The sequence below is a fragment of the Phragmites australis genome, chromosome 2 (assembly GCF_958298935.1).
Source record: "Phragmites australis chromosome 2, lpPhrAust1.1, whole genome shotgun sequence".
NCBI lineage: Eukaryota > Viridiplantae > Streptophyta > Magnoliopsida > Poales > Poaceae > Phragmites > Phragmites australis.
Window position 1 is genome coordinate 39,838,523 of NC_084922.1, and position 20,292 is coordinate 39,858,814.

Sequence of the window (20,292 nt, forward strand, 5' to 3'; positions counted from 1 at the left end):
GGACACTTCATACTGCACTAGATGTAAAATTGGTGAATTTATTGGGAACTTTATTTACGGATTTAGTTCCTAAGATCCCCCACCTCTGGGGAGGGGGGGGATCCCTCCTTATCTAAACACTTCATACTGCACTAAATGGAGTAGAAAGTAATATAAGAATATGCAATACATATAATTTTGCAATGTTAAAAAGCGGAATAGCAATAAAACTCAGCGTAACCAATCAAAGATATAAAGAAAGAACATTTAAAAATCACATTATTATTGTACAAGCCAGCACACATTAGTATTACTCCTTTGTGTATTAAAAGAAGTAACAAATTCGTATTGCACACACGCTGCAAGCCCCGCAAAATTTACCCAGTTTCAGATCTAGCAACGTATTAATTATGAAACAACAAGCTTAATACCCGTTAAAAGCACTTAGAAATCAATGCCACACTAAGCATTGACTGTACTTTGGTACCTTGGAGATAGCTTTATTCCTACCTTAATCTCGATCGATCGAAGAGTTCCGGTAGTCTAGCTAGCTAACTTCCTGTCTGATCATGGAAAACCCTCGCCGAGCTCAAGGACAGGCTTTGCGAGCCAAGGTTATCCACTTGGAACTGCTGATCAGCTTCAGAGGAGTAGAACACCAGCTGATGCGGCCCTGGAGCCAAGGAGAGTAGCGACGGAAACGGCGAGTGGTGAGCCGCCGCAGATGCCGCCACCTGCGGCGAGCCGGCGCCGCTGTCGTGCACGCTGCTGTTATTCCATGCCTCGCCGGTGTAGTTGTTATACGGCGCCATTGCGCTACTGACCATGCCCAACGGGTTGTTCAGCCCCATGAAGCGGTGGTAGCCACCGGGGAACCTCCCCAGGTGGTGGGCTCCTCCGCTCCCGTCGACGTCGACGTCGCCCAGACCGGCCTTGGCCCCGTCGCTCGCGAGCACCGCGGCCTCGGTGATGTGGCCGAACTTCTCCTCGTGCACTAGCGGCATGGGCAGGTGGCCCACCATGAGGTGGTGGTCCTGCGGCGGGAACTGGAGCGGCGGCAGCTTGTCGATCTCGTGGCGCGCGGCGTTGAGCAGCCAGTCGACGACCTTGCTGGGCTGGTTAAGACCGAGGCGGTCCTGAAGGTCGTAGAGCTGGATCGCCGTCGGCACGGAGAGGCGCACCCGCCGGTCGCGCAGCCCCTTGACGGTCTTCACCTTGCTGTGGCGGTCCTTCCCGCCGAAGACGCGCGAGACGCGGACGATGCGCGACTCCGTCTGCGCGGACCATTGCCGCGACGTCGCCATGGCGGCGTGCTTCCGGGCTAGCTCCTCGTCCGCCGCCGACTGCCGGCTGTTCCCGCTTAGCATCTCAACGTGAGGCGCTCGTCATCGACCGAGATCTATCATCCGCTACAATCAGCACGTTAATTATAACATCGCATGCAAGCAGCAGCAGCAGATCGATTAGCATCAAATGGCGCGCCATGATTGAGGACTGTGCACGGCAGGGGTCTACCGGTTAATGTGCGGCGCCAGTACTGTTCCATTGGGGAATGGGGAAAGCGCTGCAGCTTTATTCGCTCCATGGAACAGCAAGACAGCGCTATGGATCGGTATGAAACAGTGCAGGCGAGCAAGCTATGGATGGTGCGCGGCAGTGGCAGTGGCAGCGGCACTATATGCACACATGATGCGCTGTGCAAGAGGGATGATTCCATGACTGAACGGTCTCCACATCTTTTTCTTCTTTTTGCAGGCAAACTACGAATACATCGTACCATGGACTAAGTTCTTTTGCTATCTTAGAAATTGAGGAGCATGCATGAGAAGAACGGTAAGAGGCCCAGAAGGCCACACAACAATACTTATTTTAGCGATTATACCAAAAAAAAATATGATGAAGAATGAGGAAAGGCTGGAAGATCTTTTATCGACATGATTAATTTAGTACTGTGGTTTGGGGATTCTTTGGGTCAAGGTTACTAAAGAAGCCTTCAGCTGGGTTCTTGAAATCATAAGGTCCAGATCCACACCGTCGTCGTAGGTTGTCCCAAAAAGAAGAAAAAAGACAAGAAAGAGAAAGAACGATGATTATCTTGCCGAGGATCCAGTGCATGCAACTTGGGTTTAGAGAAAGCTCTTTCAGAAAAGGGAAGAATTTGATGTAGTAATTTAAAACTCCAGATAATTAATTTGTGTAGTATGGAAGAAGAATGAACAAATCCGCGCCTAGATCCGGGGCATGATATTCTAATCAACGACCATGAAAAGGTTAAAAAAATTAAAAACGCCCAAAGAAAGGCCTAAAACTTGTGATTTGAAACCGGCTAGCTGAGAATAACAATCAAGAACAACTAAAATCAAGCAACCAAACCTCTTGCAGGTAATGCGCCAAGTTAGGGAACACTTACAAGAACTCAAGAATAGGCTGCAAATTCCTTCAGATCAACAAAAATTTCCTCTATCCCGCCGACCACCAGCAAGCACCAAGCAGATCTCGCCGCCGCCGAGCTCGATTGCCCCCTTCCAGCTAGCACCCGAATCCTCGATCAGCGTAAACCCTAGATAGAGACAGCAGCTAGCTGCTAGCGGTGGGAGATGAATGAGAAGGATGTGGAAGAGCCAACATGCGAAAGCTTGTGGTGGCTATGTACACGGCGCGGCCGCATAAATGATCGGCCTCGCTTTCGCCCGCGTCCCTGTCCTTTCACCGCCACCTTGCTAGCTGTTGCTGCTCCCCGTCTAGCTCGCTTCACTCTCCGTCGCCGTAGTACTGTGGCAGCGGCTGACCTGGACATGCAGGCAGCAGGCTAGCTGAAAATTAAGCTAAGCCCCATGTATAAGCATATATACATGTACGTGTACGAGTCATTTGCTTATATATGTACGTGGGTGCATGGATGTGTTAATTTTGGATGGCATATACCTGGCATAAAATATGCTTTGATCCAACTCTACTTTTTTTTTTCTCTGGCAAGCGAAGTAGTATTAGCACGAATTGTCATGGTGCATTATACGTGGATATATATTAGCAAGAGATAATCACTTTTCCTATATATGCATTCTTGCCACATTAAATGTGTTCAACTCATGAACACCCCTCGTCTAAATTTGTCCTGTATTGGTCAACCTATAGAGTTTTCATTTTTGAATAAATCAACCTGATTGCAACTTAATCAATATTTTGTGTGAACCGGGGCATGCTTGATTTGGTTGCCCTAGCCCATGTACGTAGTCTTGCTAGTGGTCAAGAAAAACCTCGCTAGTCGAGGAGAGTCAATTAATACTCTTATTCAAAAGGAAGAAAACCATTGCCCGCCTCGTCGGAAATCAATTAGGCAAGAAAGAATTATTCAAACATCTATCTATATTTCTAGCTTGGCTGGGGAAGATTGAGCAAAGGATCCAAACATCGACCATATATCTGAGTTGTTTTGCATACTGTGCTCATTCCATACTCCACCAAAATACACTACCTTTACAAATATTTCAACATCAAAATCTAGGAGGCTAAGTTTAGTCTAGGGACCATCCTACTTATGGGCACCAACTTGCAGGACCACTCTAACTTTTATCCTCAGCTCAATAAAAGACACAAATTCGCACCCGAAAGGGACGAAAATTACCACTAGAAGAATCGTTTTCATGGAAAGGGGGGGGGGGGTGAAATGGAGCCATTCATCATTACAACATGCCAAAAAAAATGTCAACATTAGTTAAGGTCTGCAGTTTCATTATTGATTAAGATATATACACATGCATACGTACATATACCTCCTCTTATCCTGACTAAAGTGATCATATTTTCTCAGGTTTCCATGTACAAAGAGAAGAAATAGAAACAATACAATGCTTCCCCAAAATGTCTTGAATGAATTCCTGATAATCCAACTTTTACTTACAGACCTCTGAACCAAGTTGCAATTTGAAAGGTCTTCAACTATATATATATTTTAGATAATGAAAATAGTTTACCGCCTCTATACCAAGGTTTGGTACACACATCATGATTCTTTATTACATCATTTTAGCATTGAGCTGGAATGTGGAAACGATAAATGAATAACAAACGGTATGATGCTTGTCATCCATCACAGAGCATGTTACTAGATCGCCACCCATTCTTGGCTTAGACATCTCACGGCTTTTAATATTTGGTATGTCTTACGCACATCTTCCCTCCCTTCCACTTTTTGCAATAGAGCCCAATGCCTTAGTCGTGCACTTACAAAGTGTCTGCATAAAAAATGTGATTGTCTTCTTGTCAAAACTAATATCATTACGATATAGCCAAATAATCCAACATAAAGTCTTCAACTATGTATACATATGTTACATGCATTAATTGTTTCAATTCATAGCGCGTTATTTCTTTTCCTTGGGCTCTATCATTTTTCTGATATGGCTCTGATTGTTATATGAAGTGCAAGGTACGAATAGGGCTCAACCTATATAGGTCTAGTGTACCATGCATGCATCAGACCATTCAGATCAGAATAGTGTCCCTTGCTGCTTTATAGGGTCCGGCCACAATGCTCTACACAGTCAGCTACCACCCATTGATTCCTACTCATTTGAATAAGCATATAAAGATCTAGTAAGAGACACGATGATCATAATTCGTATCAAGCTTACGTAAACTCTTCCATGCATTAGCATACATTTTTTTAACAGTTAGTCCCTCCTTTTGCTATGTTCTTCGCGTTCTCGCCAAGAGGGGTGTGATAATTATTCCCAGCACATACCGTATTGTCATTTTGGCGTTAATTTCCTTCCCAACGTGAAGCTTTCTTTTGATCACCTATGTCTAGAGAGACCAAGAGTACTCTGCACCTGCAGCAATCTTTATCTTTTCCTTGGACATTCAGGCTGTACCACTGGCTCACTACAACATAATACCCAGAAGCAATGCATCGATCGATCTCTCAGCTGACATCACACTTACAAAGCCTTACATGCATGCATCAGAATATGCATGATACCTTTGCGCAGAGATCGAGTATCTTACCATATCTTGATGCCTACTTGCAGGAGGCCAGCTCTCACTCCCATGATAGTGTATCCTCCTCGGTATTCATGTAATCATGCATGCATGTCTTCAAGCACTCCCTCTCTTTTTATGCAAAGATTGCAATGTCTATATCTAGCTAGATGGCTAGTGTTCCATCAGCTAGTGAGCAAGACACATCAAGTGGCACAAGCTCATTGGTCATCACGGCGCCATGATAGGTTTGTTCCTTGGGACAACTTATCGATCAGAGGTCCGGCCCCTAGACAGCAGAAAAGGAGACATGTACACCTGCTGTGTATGTAGGAAAACATCGCTTGGCATGGATTCGATCACTCACCTACAGTGAATGGTCGGAAAAACTTTGCGTGCAAGGAAAACATATATAGATCAATCCAATTGGACATGATGCATGCACACGAATTTTCCCTGCATGGTTGCAATCATCCAATCCAAAACAAGATATTTCTAGGACACTTCTCTTAAGAGTAACATCTCCGCGGCCTCACCGTCGTCTGCTCCTGAATCCTGATCCATGGAGACACACCAGCTAGAAGACATGCGAGCAGAGGCAGAGCAGCTGCCGCGGCTGTGTGGCATGCATGCAGATGCAGTATAGTCCGATCCGGCCAGTAGAGGCTGTCCCCGCGGTCCATGATCACGCCCCGGCCGGCCCTCTCTTTTTGGGCTCGTCTCAGCAGTGGCCGCACGTTAATTGTATGCACTGCAATTGTGGAAAAAAAAATTGGCCGAAAATCAGAGAAAATCGGTGATTTTCGGTCCTACCGGTCACCTACGGTATTTATGTTACCGACCGAAATTGAACAAAATTATTCAAATTTGGCTGAAATTTGACTAAAATCGGATCGAAATTTTCTGAAAATTGACCAAAATCGTTTTACTGGTGTCCTCTGGTTTTTTTATCTGGATTTTTTTCCATGACTGCAATGCCGTATGGTGACCGCTGCAACACGCAGAGAGAGAGAGAGCGAGGATGTAGGTGGTCCACTGCTAGGGTCGGGGAGGAGGATGGATGGAGGCAAGCAGGCATCGCAGGGCAGCGCCAGCACTAGACAGACACCGGCCACTAGCCAGCAGGGGCAGTGAATGAGAGAAAGGTGGCCTTTAAGTTTGTGTGTGCCTGCCCGGCTGCGTGCAGCATCTGCAACGGAAATGCATGCATGTATACAGGCCAGGAAGGACATATGCATATATGCCTCCCAAAGCAAAGAGAAATTTTCACATATCCTTGTACAAATATGTGAAAATACCTTATTTCAATGTGACTGAATAGTTTTGATAAACCGTGTGTGCGCAAATGAATAGCCATGATAAGCACCGCACCAATTTCACTTACTTCTGGCACAAATTTCAATATAAATGAATACTAGTAGTTTGGTAAGGGGGCAAGTACGGGTGAAAATTTACAGCACCACACGACTGACAACGTCATCTATCCATCCACTGGTGCATGGATCCCGATGGATCTCTTGGGCGTCAGTGCTACGCCACTGCGTGCCTGCCTGCCTGCCTGCCGCCTGACTGCGGCCGGCCAGCGCCTCGCTACCACAATTCAAGCTTCGCCACTGCGGCATGCATGGTTGTCATCAGCCTATGGAAGCTGCATGCTACTGCTCTGCTAGTGTCATGGGCTTCGATCAGTACTGATGGGCTGATCGATGGCAAAGGGCATATTCACATGAAGGACAGAAGGAGCTATTACGTCGCATTCATTCTGTCGACATGTGCACCATACGTTCATGACCTTCTGCTGGTTCAGCCTATTCATTTCTGCACCTAGCTATCCACAACCGCACCACGATTCGAATTTAATGGCTCGATCGATCGTGTATGCATGCATGCATGCATGGACATTTATGGAAACATGAGCATCTGCCTCTGAAAGACGTAGCCAACGTAGTGATTTGAGACATGTACTTACAAATGGCTCAGGTACTTGAATTCCTGTAAAAATCGGTGAACTACTTTTCACTCGCAAGCGTGGGGATACATGCCCGCGCACGACATCGATCCTTTTCTCGGGGCCCTTTGCCTGCTGCGCTGTCTCCCCTCCCGTCGTCCAAACGCGTGGCCGAGAACACAGCATCTGGAGAGAGCGATGCATGGAGGAGACCCGTCCAAACGCATGGCCGAGAACAGCCAATGGGCCACGGCTACCCACCATGTTCTCTCCTGCTGGTCGACGTGCCCTTTCGCACGATTATTCCAAAAGGTGTATATGCATGTACAGCTATTGGCCGGCCGGCACAATGCAATCATATATACACACGCAGACTCGATCTACATATATATATGCATGCACAAGGGAAGTCACCAACCAAATTAAGCAGCAGGCACGACTCTGCACGTGAAGAACAAGCAGGGCACGGGGACATGCATGGATGTGACCCACCGACCGTCCGGGCACTGCATGCGAGCGGCGGCCGGCCGGCCGGCCGTGTTGAGGCGAGGCGTCGGCGACATGGGTGCGAAAGAAGCTGGCGCGCGGCAAGATCAGCTCCCGCTTGCCGGCGCGGTTCGGTCTCGTCTTGCGCGGGGTGGCGCGCACAGGAACCACAGCGCGCACAAGCCGAAGAGAAGGATGCGCGCGGCGCCGCGCCGCGAGGCCGGCGTTGGTGCAGCTGCGATCGACAGATCAACACGACGCGCTTTGGTACGTGTCCTGCTCCTCTCTTCCATTCATGACAATAACCTGATCCTATTATGACGACACTGACATTCGGTCTCGTGTCATGCTCGCTAAGCAAGGCATGCGGTTTTCTTCTCAATAGGTACGGATCAGGAAACTTGATGCTGCTGGTTAAGTGCACGAAACTGACAGGCGACAACACAACACACTCGGTGGATAAGCTTGCCCGCCTCTTGTATGTGAATCTTTGCATGATTGGTACACGGTCGTGATCCGTCTAATTAGTTATTATACTACGTACTATATGTTAGCTGCACTACATACTATTATGGCAGTAGTCGTGACGAACGAAATGATTAACGTAAACATGAAAAAATTGAGAACGCGTCTGAATTTTAGCCTCTTTTCTAAATGGATGCAAGGTCGCAAACCCTCTTCATTGACAGCATTAACTCCTGGCCTAATTTACTAACTATTAGCCAGTGCAGCACAGTGATATTCCTATTTCCTATGCAAAATTCGTGAAAAGGCTGAAGGGTGCTGTTGCAGAACAGCACGACAAAGCAGCTCAGAAAAAGAAAGGAACAGCACGACAAAAAAAAAAGTTCTTTTTTAAGCCTAGCACGACAAAAACAGTAGAGAAAACAAGAAACAGCAGAACAAAATTAGCAGGGTCCTCCACCTGTTAGCCTATTTTGTCAGTCTTTTGAGTTTTGAGCGCTAGATGCAAGAAGTTGATGTTTAACAATCACAAGACAAATCAAGTGTTCTTTTTTTTGCTCCCATGGTGTCACTACACGCGTCCACCGTGCCATATCGTGCAAAAGTTCGGCCAATTCTACTCTCATCTACTGTAGTAACTGTATCATATCACCGGCCACCACAGTAGCAGCTGCAAAGCAAATCTGGCAGCACAGCAGAAGCTGACGACCGAAATAAAAAGGCAGAGCAAAAGGCTGCAGGCACCAGCAACACGGACGCGATAAAGCCAAACAGTGGGCATTTCCGGGTCCAATCACGAGGGCTCATAGGCACACTCCAGAAGCATTAGTGTACTAAACACCCTTAGTGGCCAGGTTAAATCATTGATCAATCCGTAGTCTCATCGGTATCTTAGTCAATTCATCTATTAGATTTGGGCTCTTTCAGAGTACACAAGTCAGCACATGCACGCCATATCAGCTAAAGCTTAACTGGCGTGTTCCCGGGTCACGATTGACACCGCATGCCAAAACTCATCATGTACAGAAACTAGGATGACTTACGGGCCATGTACATTAAGTTCTACACTGTACACAAGTACAAAACAGAAGTATTCGATCTTTTTGTCAAATCATAATAATTTTTAAGTTGAATCAGATGATGTGCACATTCAAACAGAAACCTTAAATCTTGCATTGAACCATAATATCTGTATCAGGTACAGAGTTTTGGAATACAACTTACAAGGAAGGTGCATTCGGAGTGCCATATTATTGCCGCCATCATCTTTTACAACCAGACAATTTTCTCTGAGAATAAATGAAAAAGGCATATTTAAGGGCAGAAACGAAGACAGTGCAGCTTCTGGAGCACAATAGCCTGGATACCTGACAAATTAACCACCATCAAATCAGTAACCTTACGATATAACACATAAAAGAGAAGAATAGTTAGACATGACTTCCACTTAAAGTCTGGAGTTTGCTAGTTGAAGGCCCAAACCCCAGCTAGTAGCTTCAACAGACTTAGTTTCACTATGAACTAAAAGGCAATCTGTTTTTTTAATAAAAAGAAAAAATAGCACCTACATTGCTGCCAAGGCAAATGTGTGAAAACTTCAGAAAATAAAAAAACGATACTACTTGCTGTAATGCTGCTATTGGGAATTCTAAAATGACAGACATTGGCGAGATGTTCATGAAAGCAAATGGGATGATGCAGTTGACATGAAAAGCAAGGTGAACATCAGAGATTCTGAACATTTTAAAAGTGAGACAGCAAACTCATCAAACAACAAATGGTCAACAGTGATGTACGAATAGTCAGTTAGATTCAATTTGAAATGTACAATTTCCATGAAGAACTGAAACATGGCTAAGTTTTATCAATATCGCTAAAGAGCAGAAATTGGCTAGTCAGCTTGCCAGCAGAAACCCTCCAGAGGCGCAAGGATTGCGTGCGGCTAAGATCTCAGCCGTTGGATCCATTTTCATCGTGCAGTGAGTTGTCCACAGGTTCACGTTTCTTGGCCACACTCTGCAAGGGTTGCCAAAATGCCAATCCCCTTCGTCCCATTCCAATTAGCTTACCTCAAGCAAAGATAAATTGCAAAAATTCAAACAAGTTCCTATCTGGAACCTGTTGTCTAGCCAGTCTATGTCATTGGTAAGTATATTAGCCATGGCAGACCTTTATCAGATGAAGAATCCTCATTGGTGGATGAGAACCAGCATACTAAAATACAAGTACTGAGACTCTTATAACACCGCTGATGAAGACTTGAACTAAATTCATAACCAAACCAAACAAAAAATATTTGTCTCCCAAGCCAATATCAGCACTCCTTATATCAAAGAATTGGACAAACTCAAACAGTGAAAATATATCTTGCCTTATACCAACATCGAGTAGCAACATTCACTCCCACAAAAGTTTGCTCCTTAGAAAACACCTCTATGAGGGTGATTCACGAGTCATGAGTTTTATTTTACAGGTAAAACAGAGTAGTATCTAGGTACTCCAACTAAGAATTTCCAATCTGAAGCTACTTCCATCAATCATCTATTTATGTTGATTCACAATGTAATAAAGGAACCACGTACTAGAACAAAATTGACCTCTTTTCTGTATGAATCAGCCTACCCTTACAAAAGAAACGAAAGAAAGAAATATCTCCACTTTACAGCCCAAAACCAAACTTATACCAACAGAAGCATATGAAGCTAATTATGAACTGCCAATCACAACTGAGAAATGTATAAATCTTCAGAGTCCAGAGATGAATAATATCACTGAAAATGAACTGATAGTTGATACGCACTAGATATCCCACAAAAAGTGGTGAAAGCTCATAACTACGTTCTATTTAGATTAAGCAACAAACAGATTTGTGATAGTTTACTTATCTAATGCTAACACCTGCCAGTTCTATACATACATGTCACAAGCTAAGATCCCTCCCAAATCCAGTACAGCATACACAAATATAAGACACAATAAATGATATAACCTAGATCAAGGGTTGGCCGCACATAGTGGCTCCTTCTTTTGTCAAAAAAAAAAGTTTTTCCCCTGAAGAAAGTGACATAAAAATCATTTAAGCAAAGTTAACTAATTCATAAAAATCACAAATGTAAGACTTTTTTGGTTCATCAATTCATACAAAAATTGATTACTGTACCCTGAGAGATTACTCCAGAAATTACAAGAATGAACCAACTGAATTAACTCACAACCTGCTCACATACTAAGTTACAAGCAAAAAAAGATAAGAATCCATCCATCGTGTCAAGGTTTGTCGCTTGTTTCATTTGGAACGACTCCCTTGTTTGACTATCAGTTAGCTATTCGATACACATCCATCCAGATGTTTAGCAATTCTATGTAACTATTAACAAACTTAAGCTTGATTTCAGCCATGGATTAAAAACAATGCAATAGGCATGAAGAAGCAATTCAGATTTACACGTTTGGGTAACTGCTTCGCAAGTTGCAGCAAGTCATCACCCTCTAATTTCTAAGTCTAATCGGAATGAACAAGTAGATTCAAAAGAAGGTTATAACGTTTTAAACCTATTTTCAGCATGACGGCACTACCGGCTGAGATGAAACCCTAACTCCAAGCTCAGATCTAAGAGCAGCACGAGACAGCATCCATCACCTGGCTCACTTCTGGTAGCCCCCGCCGATGGTGTTGCCGTCCTCCTCGACGATGGTGTTGCCGTAGGGCACGGGGAAGTCCTTGGCGGGGTCGAACTGCTTGGCGGCCATGTAGCGCTCGAGGTCGGGCTTGCGGAGGAGCGTGCGTCGCACAGGCGGGCGGTCCCGGCGGCGGTCTCGGGTGTGGTACTTGATGTCGTAGACGGTCTCCGGGTCCGAGGTGGGCACGATGGCCCTGTCGCAGTCGTCGCGCACGGTGGCCGGGCACTTGACGCGGTACTCGAGCGCGCCCGGGAGCGCGCTGCGGTACTCGGGCGAGGCGCAGGGACCCGTGATCTCCCAAGGCTTCTTAAGGAACCCGCGGATCCCCTGGAACAGCGACTTGCCGGCACCGGCGGCGGAGGCCATCGGGGTCGCGGTGGCGGAGGAGGGGAATCGGGAGATCGGCCGCTGCGGAAAGGGAACGGCTGGTACAGTGAGAAGACGCTGGAAATCGCGATGGGCCTTTGGGTGCCATTGGGCCGAACGGATCGTGGGCCGTAGGCCCAGCCCACATCTTCCAGCAGGTTGCTTCGTAATCCCGTGGGGACAACCGGCCCCGGCACGGACGCCCAGGAATCCAATCCTTGACCATTCACGAGAGAAAATGGGAATCCCATCCCGATGCTCGATGGTAATCGGACAATTCCCAGAATATTCCGTCCGCTGCGCCGAGAACGTGCAATCGATCGCTTCTACCCATCGTCGCAGACGTGTGGGGCCCGCCGTACTTGCGTGATGTGGTAGCTGGTTGTAGCCCGTAGCCATGGGGCGATCTCATTGGTTGGGGCGGCCATCGATTGGCTGGATAATGTGTTCCCGTTCCGTCATGGGAATAGTGATGATGGCGTGACGGAAAGAAAAAGCGGGAGCGAAGAGAGAGAGAGAGTAGAGCGAGAGAGACAGGCAGGCGCACAGCACGGAGGCACGGAGCGAGGAGCCGCGCCGTCTCCTCGTGTTCTGCTGCGTTGAAGCCGAGCTCACATTGGTGTGGCGGGGTGGGAGCGAGTGGAACAAGAAGAGGGAGAGAGGAAGTCAGGGCTCAGGAGAGACAGAGAGCACCGAGCAGCATGCGCCCTTCTCTCTGTAAGTGCCCCTCTCCTATTCGATTCATCGGGTCTTTCTGAATTCTGAACGCTCCCCACCGCGCCCGCAGATCTGTCAAACCCATCGACTTGTCTCTACGAATTGGGGTGGATGATTTCGTCTCCTTTTTTGTGCCAAGCAATCGCCATAGAATTTCCTGGGCTGCATTGCTGCCGAGCTAACTGGGGAACGACCGGTGTTGGGAGTGGTTGGTTCGTGATACGGAGATAAGGCAGTGACCAGTAGTTCTGCAGTGTAGGATTTTGAGTGGGGATGGGCTTGCTCTTGAATTCCCTACCTGTTGCGCTGGCATGCGATTCTTGTACCAGTTTGTCCTATGTTAGCATTCTGTATTTGGTAGGATGTCTTTTTTGGAGAGATATGGCCGGACAAATGGGTGTAGCGTGGGTTTGGTACTTTTTATGGGTTCCTTATAGGGAATTTGGTGGCTTGATTGGGCAGATTAGACCAAGCTACTGATTCTGCACTGGTGGGAAGAGATGTATACCACAGAAGAGTTATCATTCTCACGTGTTATAAGTCTTGTTCTCATTTGAAATGCCTCCGTATCTAGATAGGAATGCTAGGGAAGAATGACGTGCTCCATTCTGAGTAAACGCCCTAGTCAGGAACCTGAAGACTTGATCCCCTGAGTTGTTATGCCTTGATAGTCAAGACAATAGAAATAAAACTAGGAACTGAAAGGAGAGATTTTTTTCCTGAACAGCAAGGAATCTTTCATTGGCTAAGATTACAAAGTCCAAAGGCGCAAATTCTTACACATACACTTGCAGAGGAAGCAGAAAACAAAATCAGCAGCTAGATTTGTTCTTTCTTCTGTTTCATATAGCATGGCTAGTCATGTTCTCTCCATATGGCACCTCTTCTACATAGTATATCCATACAGCTCCAACCTAATTATCTTAAAATGATATAGCAAGCATCTTAATGAGCAACTGATGACATATTTGTCTTATCGTTTTCTTTATCAATAGCCCTGAGGCAAGGCGTATTTGAACCATGACTAGTTTTTGTACATCACATGTCCCCTTAAGCTATATTACATGGCTAATCATTTACATGTCATTATTCAAATTGTGAAGCACTTTTTGATAGCCCTTGCATTAATAGGAGGAATTTCTAATTACAGCATTCAATACGTATCCTGTGTACACATTATAGGAATATAGACACTAATGAACCCGTCAAACATGGATACTCTTCAAATTTTGTAAAAGCAGAATGAATTTGATAGATAATATTGTGTTGCATTTTTTATATTGTGTGAAAAATATCATTTATAAATTGTTAATGTAAAGTGCGGTTTAAATTTATTTCTAGTTGCATTTGCATTATGCACATTATTGTGTGTCTAACATATATGCATTGTCATTCTTGGCAGGTTATATTCCTCTTTTTCTTCTGCTACCATTACATTTGGTATTTGCTAGACCACTCTTTCCACTACCAAGTAAGCCCAAGAATGAAGAGAAGAAGCCTATACAGATATTTCGGCCATATAACATTGCTCATCGTGGCTCAAATGGGGAAATTCCTGAGGAAACAGCTGCTGCTTACCTGGTACAACTAAGAAAATTCCAAGCACTTCCAATTTTAAGAGGATACAACTAAAGAATTGCAAATATTGACCATTGATGATGAGTATTTAGTTCATATATGATAAACTATATTCTATGATAGTTAAATCAGAAAATTATTTTAGGAACTGAGCCTAGCTCAGGTGGTTGAGGGTGTGGATGTACGCCTAGACCATCCAAGTTTGAGTCCTCTTCGACGCGAATTTGGATGTCTATTTCTTCTTATTTACAATGCCACCTAGTTCCTCCTAGGTTGGTCGGATTTTTTTAAATCAGAAAATTAGATTGTACTTAAGAAAAATCTTATTGCAGAGGGCTATTGAAGAAGGTGCAGATTTTATAGAGACCGACATCCTTGCTACCAAAGATGGGGCCTTGATCTGCTTTCATGATGTAACACTTGATGACACAACTGATGTCGCCAAGCATAAAAAGTTTGCCAATCGAAGAAGAACCTATGAAGTGGAGTGGTTTAATGTTACTGGATGGTTTGTAGGTCTGCACATTACAGCCAACCCTGATTCCTTCACTCATTTTGTGAATTCTTGTAGTTTACATATTTGCAATCAAGAGGAAGCAAGCAATAAGGATATAACAATGCATCCCCTCTTTTTTTTTCTTGACTCAAATTCAGGAACTTGCTACAGACTTATAGTTGACACTAATGCATATTGGTTGATCTATACCTGCAACAGTGCAAATGGCAAACAATAATTGACAGCTTCAAATTGCATCTTGCTAGGACAGGGGACTGGATGAGAATGATAAAATTGTAAACGTCTAGGTTCTTGATTATCCAAACTAAAATTGAGGCATTGGTAACTTGGTATGCAGTCGACTTCACACTTGAGGAGCTTAAAACACTTAAAGTGCAGCAGCGATACTCATTCAGAGATCAACAGTACAATGGTATGTCTAAGTCTAACTCTTGCATGTTTTTCTTTATCATAATCATTGCACATGATATTATTATCTCTTCTACGACGTGTGACCATGCAGTAGTACTTCCAAAGATTAACAAGGCGATTCTTTTAATATGCATGTGCAACTGCATATGTCGGAATGGTCTACTATTTTGCTTAACGCGTACCACCATTGCCATAGATGTGGCACACTGGCAGTCACTTGCCAAAATTTTATGTAGTGAGCCAAAATATTCTGATATGTTTCTATGCGCTGCAAACAGCATATCCTGTCACTGCAATCTTATGACTGCTGTAATATTCCAGAAGATTAGAGGGGTTCTGTTTTCACTAGAAAGCTCAGTTGTGATTCATCGGTTCTTTTTACAATAATATTTATTCATTAATCATTACTCATTAGCTATACTATCTGCGATCTTGTATTGTTGATTTGTCATCGGATTTTATTCTTCTCCAAAGTGGTACTCCATTTTTCTTAAGATCATTCTTTATTAAGAAGTACTTGAGCCATATTATTTTGTGTTTGACTTTGTCTGATCTAAGAACGCATTTGCATGAACTGATGTGAAAGAGCATGATTTGTGATTATGGATTATCAATCATTTATTTTCCTGCCAATGCAGGTATGTTTTCAATCATCACCTTTGAAGAGTTCATTTCAATCGCGCTAGATGCGGGGAGAACTGTTGGAATATACCCAGAGATTAAGGACCCAGTTTTTATCAACAAGCATGTAAGTCCCCCTGTTCTCAAGAAGTAATATGTACTTTATTATCATTCTCTAGTTAAGTCTTGGCCAGCAAAAAAACTATGCTTAGATGTCTGCTTAGCTTATGAAAAGCAATTGTGTAGTAAGTAATACCTGACAAATAAACAGAACGGAGATATTGCTCTGTAATATATTGTTGCCTCGTAAAAGAGTTTTTTTATGTCAAGAATTAACAGATCGTTATTGAATAGCCATTATCTTTTCTGTTCTTTTGATACATGGGTGCTGACAACAACGCAGCAGCTGATGTATTTAACCTAAAAGTAGTTAACCTTGACTATGATGAGCCTGAAAATGCAAAAACTTCTAATTTTGTCATAAAAATATCAGGCTTAAATTTCAATTTATGATGTACCAAAAGGAGTTTGTATTACTCTTGACAGGTCAAGTGGGCCGATGGAAAGAAGTTTGAGGACAAATTTGTGGATATCTTGCTTAAATATGGATATAAAGGTCAATATATGTCAGAGAATTGGCTAAAGCAGCCATTGTTTATACAATCCTTTGCTCCCACCTCCCTTTTACATGTATCAAAATTGATAGACTCTCCCAAGGTATTTTTGATTGATGATTTCACAGTGAGAACACAAGACACAAACCAGGTAACGTGTCTTGTTCATTTGTTTCAATTCTATGAAAGAAAAATGAATGGTGTGTCTGGATAACAATTCTACCTCTGAGATTTTGGTGTTAGTTTTGTACAACTTAAGTGAAACATCTGTTTGGATATTCCTTATGCCATTTCTGATTTGCAGTCATACTGGGAAATCACTTCAGATGACTACCTTGCATACATTAGGAACTACGTTGTCGGCCTAGGTCCATGGAAAGATACTATTGTTCCAGCCGCAGGAAACTACTTGATGGCACCAAGTGATCTTGTTGCACGGGCACATGCTCATAATCTTCAGGTGTGACATTTGTTTGTTTACTTTACAGTTATCCGAAGTTTGGTGTTTGCATGGATTCTCATAAAGTAACCCATACACATTACACCAATTTCTATACGCTCACTGCCATGCTGTGTAGTCCAACAATACTAGAGAGTGCAGAGTTCTGATCTAAATGCATCTGGTCTCTTTGGATAATCAAAAGTAACCTATGAACATCATGGCTGTCTTGTAGTTTTGATCTCATGTGCATTGACTAAAACTACAGCCAATTAGTAACTGAATGCATCGGAACAGAACACATGACCTAGTTGCCAACACCTGCATCAACAACTCACAGTTCTGTCCTTTCTTGAAGGTAACTCACCACCGTGTTCTGATCTTCACCTTGTCCTATAAGTTTGCATTGGGAGGAATGCTTTCATTAAAAAAAAGAAAAATTCCTATTAACGAGTGGTCTTGTTTATCCAAATTCTGATTGAATTAGTCGTTTTAGTCGACTCGCTAAGGTCACATTTAACTATCATTTGGGCATACATGAACTTGCTGCTGAAAAGGAACAGGTGGACCAAATTGTCACACTACTACCTGCCACCTCTTCACGTTTATTTTGGCCTATAGTTTACTTGTTTATGTAATATGTACATGAAATCATATTAAACTGCATTCTGTTGTTGTGCAGGTACACCCTTACACATACAGGAACGAGAACCGGTTCCTGCACTTCAACTTTCACCAGGATCCCTACACTGAATACCATTTCTGGATAAACACGGTGGGGGTTGATGGACTGTTTACAGATTTCACTGGAACCCTACACCGGTACCAAGAACTGACGTCTCCGCACCCGAAGGATGAGACCCCAAACAGCCTCCTAGTAAAAATTGCTGAAATGATCTCAGCATATGAAGGCCTCTGATCATCCTCATGTTGCTGAGAAATGTTTCTGCTTCTGTTAATCGATCTTCTAGACTGCACGAGCCATCCATCACTGTCTTCCCCAACATTGGAAAGTTAGAAGAAGAAAAAACTAGTTGTTTTATGGTGGTTAGTAGTAACACGAACCATACCTCTCCATTAAACCCTGAATCGCAGGGAAACTGGGAAAGTTTCTGTGGTTGAAATAATTGTTTTCTTTCCGGAAGGAATTGTAATGGTGAGTTTCTTGGAAGGAATTGTAATGGTGAGTTTCTTGGAAGGAACTGTAACATGGTTCGTTGCTCATCCCACGGGATGGTGTGGTCTGGAGTCTGGACAAGTTGGCGTACGTTCATATCATCATATATATGTATATACCAGTGGAACTGGCCATGGAATTGGAGATTAGTGTGTGCACAGTTGACGTACGATTCTACCTGCCGCGCTCTTATCTGCAACTAAGATCATCCTCGACTATTTTTATTTCGTTCCCTTTTTAATTTTTTCTCATATTCTTATTCCCTTTATTTTCTTCATCTTTAATAATTTTATTTAAAAGAGATTCGTAAAGTGAAAGAGGAGATAATTTCATTCTGAAGTAAATGGCTTTGAGATTCTTTGCGAAGAGAAACTGTTGTAACATTAAAAAAATTGGATGGTAAGGAGAATTTGTTGGGCATGATCTAATACCTGCATGGTCATGCTGCCAGAGTGGTTCAGTGGTTGCATGTCCCTCTCTGTCCTCACTGGGAAGGAACCAGTCTTTGGAGTTTGGATAGATGTTTTAGTCACCAATCTCAAAGGTAGAGGAGGATAACCTAAATCAGGCCCCGAAAAGCTTCAGGCGTGGGAGCCATTGAAGGGATACAGAAGATTTCAGACCACACAGCCTGAACAGAGGAAGGATGGAAGCTGCGGCAGCGGCGGCTGCTGTAGCCCGGCCGCCGGAGTGTGCCTCCACCGGCGGACTGCTCACCGGTAACGTTGGTTCACCTATCACTCCCATCGCTTCTTTGTTCTGCTGCTCAAGAATCACTGCTCACCGTAGCTCTCCCTGTTGAACTAGCACTATCTCTGCATACCAGGACCAACATACCATGATGGAGTAGTTTAACTGTCAAATTGGCTACACTACACACTAGATTGTGGCTCATGCTTTGGTGTCTGATTTTTCATGGGTTTTTTTAATCGGTATCTTGAACAAGTCATTTAGTCAACTAAAATAATAATTTTCCACGCTTGTAAATAAACTGCACCGCTGGGAGTCTGGGGACGACTTCGAGGGACTTTGTAATTTTATTCTAGCAAGACCCAAAAAAAGTTTCATCGGCTAATATCTTTAGAATTTGACCGATTGTGTGCACATCCGTTTTGACGAGGACTTTCAACTTGACAAGAGAAAACTAGTCTCGTTCTGCACTTGTTAACTTGCCTTAGAATTTGGGACACAAAACAAACTAAAATGTTTCAAGCTTCCAATTGTTACTATGGAAATATATTGGAAAAGGCTCGCCCTGATCCCAACTTTCCTACGGCAAATCCTTTTGAAAAAGAGCATAGCAACTTTCTGAACCATGGTACGGGAATCCTGCGGATGAAATGTTTCCAATCGTTAGTCAAACAGTGCTACCGCTTCAATATCTTTGCATTTTCCAAGCAGCTACCGCAGTACCAGTTATCAGTCAGTCACAGCGCGCAACTGCACCTGTCTCCTCCAACGCAGGCAGAAGAAGATCGCTGCTGCCCCACAGGCGATCGCAGAGGCCAACGCTCTCAGCTGGAGCTGCGAGCTTTTCCACCGCCTCGTTGAAGCGAGCACCGAGAATCCAAGACCATGGAACAAAGGTCCAGGTCTCGCCATGGAATGGTTCAAGCTAGTTTTATCTCTATGCAAGCTAGTACACCCGGTACCTGTGTGAGCTCATCACTTTTTGGGTAGGTTTGTGCAGCGCGGAGGAGACGAGCAGACATCCAGTCGGACACGTACGTGCTGATGGAGCCCGGCGCGGACGAGGAGTTCGTCTCCAGGGAGGAGCTGGAGGCCAGGCTCAAGGGCTGGCTAGAGAACTGGCCGGCGGACGCGCTGCCCCCCGACCTCGCCAAGTTCGACACGGTCGACGACGCCGTCTCGTACCTCGTCAGGTCGGTGTGCGTGCTTGAGATCGACGGCGAGGTCGGATCTGTGCAGTGGTACCAGGTTGAGCTGGAGTAGTCTTGTTCGGATTTTATCCCACCGAAAGGAACCTGAAGTAGTCTTGTTACATGACCACATACAGTGCCCTGCGTGTAATATTTCGAGCAAATCTTTATGGGACTCTACACACTTCAATCAAAGCTTTCACAAAAATGAGCAATTGCATCTACGTGACACATGATAAAACGAGCACTGGGCTTACGTGATTTGGCACTCAAATGCAAAAGCGTAATGCTGCTATGCTAGCACCAACAATCACCATGAGGAAAGGCTTCCCTTCTACCAGGCTACAACAGAGGAGAACCGGCGGCAGGAAGTCACGGTCAGCAGCAGCGCAAGCCAGACGGGCAGCGCGCCAGTGCGAACGCTCGCCCTCTC

At 44.4% G+C, this 20,292-nt stretch overlaps 3 protein-coding genes across 5 annotated transcripts; 1 reads left to right on the forward strand and 2 right to left on the reverse strand.

The window, feature by feature from the left end:
• Nucleotides 1-228: 228 nt before the first annotated feature.
• Nucleotides 229-2,730, reverse strand: LOC133908810 (transcription factor TCP13-like). 2 transcript variants are annotated; one of them, XM_062350977.1, is made up of 2 exons: nt 2,390-2,730; nt 229-1,378 (listed from the first exon to the last, which is right to left on the reverse strand). In XM_062350977.1, the coding sequence occupies exon 2, from the start codon at nt 1,344-1,346 to the stop codon at nt 531-533; it is 816 nt and encodes a 271-aa protein (XP_062206961.1). In that variant the 5' UTR covers nt 1,347-1,378; nt 2,390-2,730; the 3' UTR covers nt 229-530. The 2 variants fall into 2 exon arrangements, with proteins under 2 accessions (XP_062206961.1, XP_062206960.1); XM_062350976.1 differs by having other exon boundaries at nt 229-1,388; nt 2,390-2,729.
• Nucleotides 2,731-9,001: 6,271 nt separating this feature from the next.
• On the reverse strand, nt 9,002-11,977 carry LOC133908811 (uncharacterized). 2 transcript variants are annotated; one of them, XM_062350978.1, is made up of 2 exons: nt 11,499-11,976; nt 9,002-9,225 (listed from the first exon to the last, which is right to left on the reverse strand). In XM_062350978.1, the coding sequence occupies exon 1, from the start codon at nt 11,903-11,905 to the stop codon at nt 11,504-11,506; it is 402 nt and encodes a 133-aa protein (XP_062206962.1). In that variant the 5' UTR covers nt 11,906-11,976; the 3' UTR covers nt 9,002-9,225; nt 11,499-11,503. The 2 variants fall into 2 exon arrangements, with proteins under 2 accessions (XP_062206962.1, XP_062206964.1); XM_062350980.1 differs by lacking the exon at nt 9,002-9,225 and adding an exon at nt 9,233-10,909 and having other exon boundaries at nt 11,499-11,977.
• Nucleotides 11,978-12,338: 361 nt separating this feature from the next.
• LOC133906888 (glycerophosphodiester phosphodiesterase GDPD6-like) lies at nt 12,339-20,067 on the forward strand. Its single transcript, XM_062348852.1, has 11 exons — nt 12,339-12,622; nt 14,025-14,203; nt 14,533-14,716; nt 15,055-15,129; nt 15,767-15,876; nt 16,296-16,514; nt 16,668-16,823; nt 17,485-17,720; nt 18,583-18,698; nt 19,444-19,571; nt 19,660-20,067. The coding sequence occupies exons 1-11, from the start codon at nt 12,607-12,609 to the stop codon at nt 19,930-19,932; spliced, it is 1,692 nt and encodes a 563-aa protein (XP_062204836.1). The 5' UTR covers nt 12,339-12,606; the 3' UTR covers nt 19,933-20,067.
• Nucleotides 20,068-20,292: the final 225 nt, after the last annotated feature.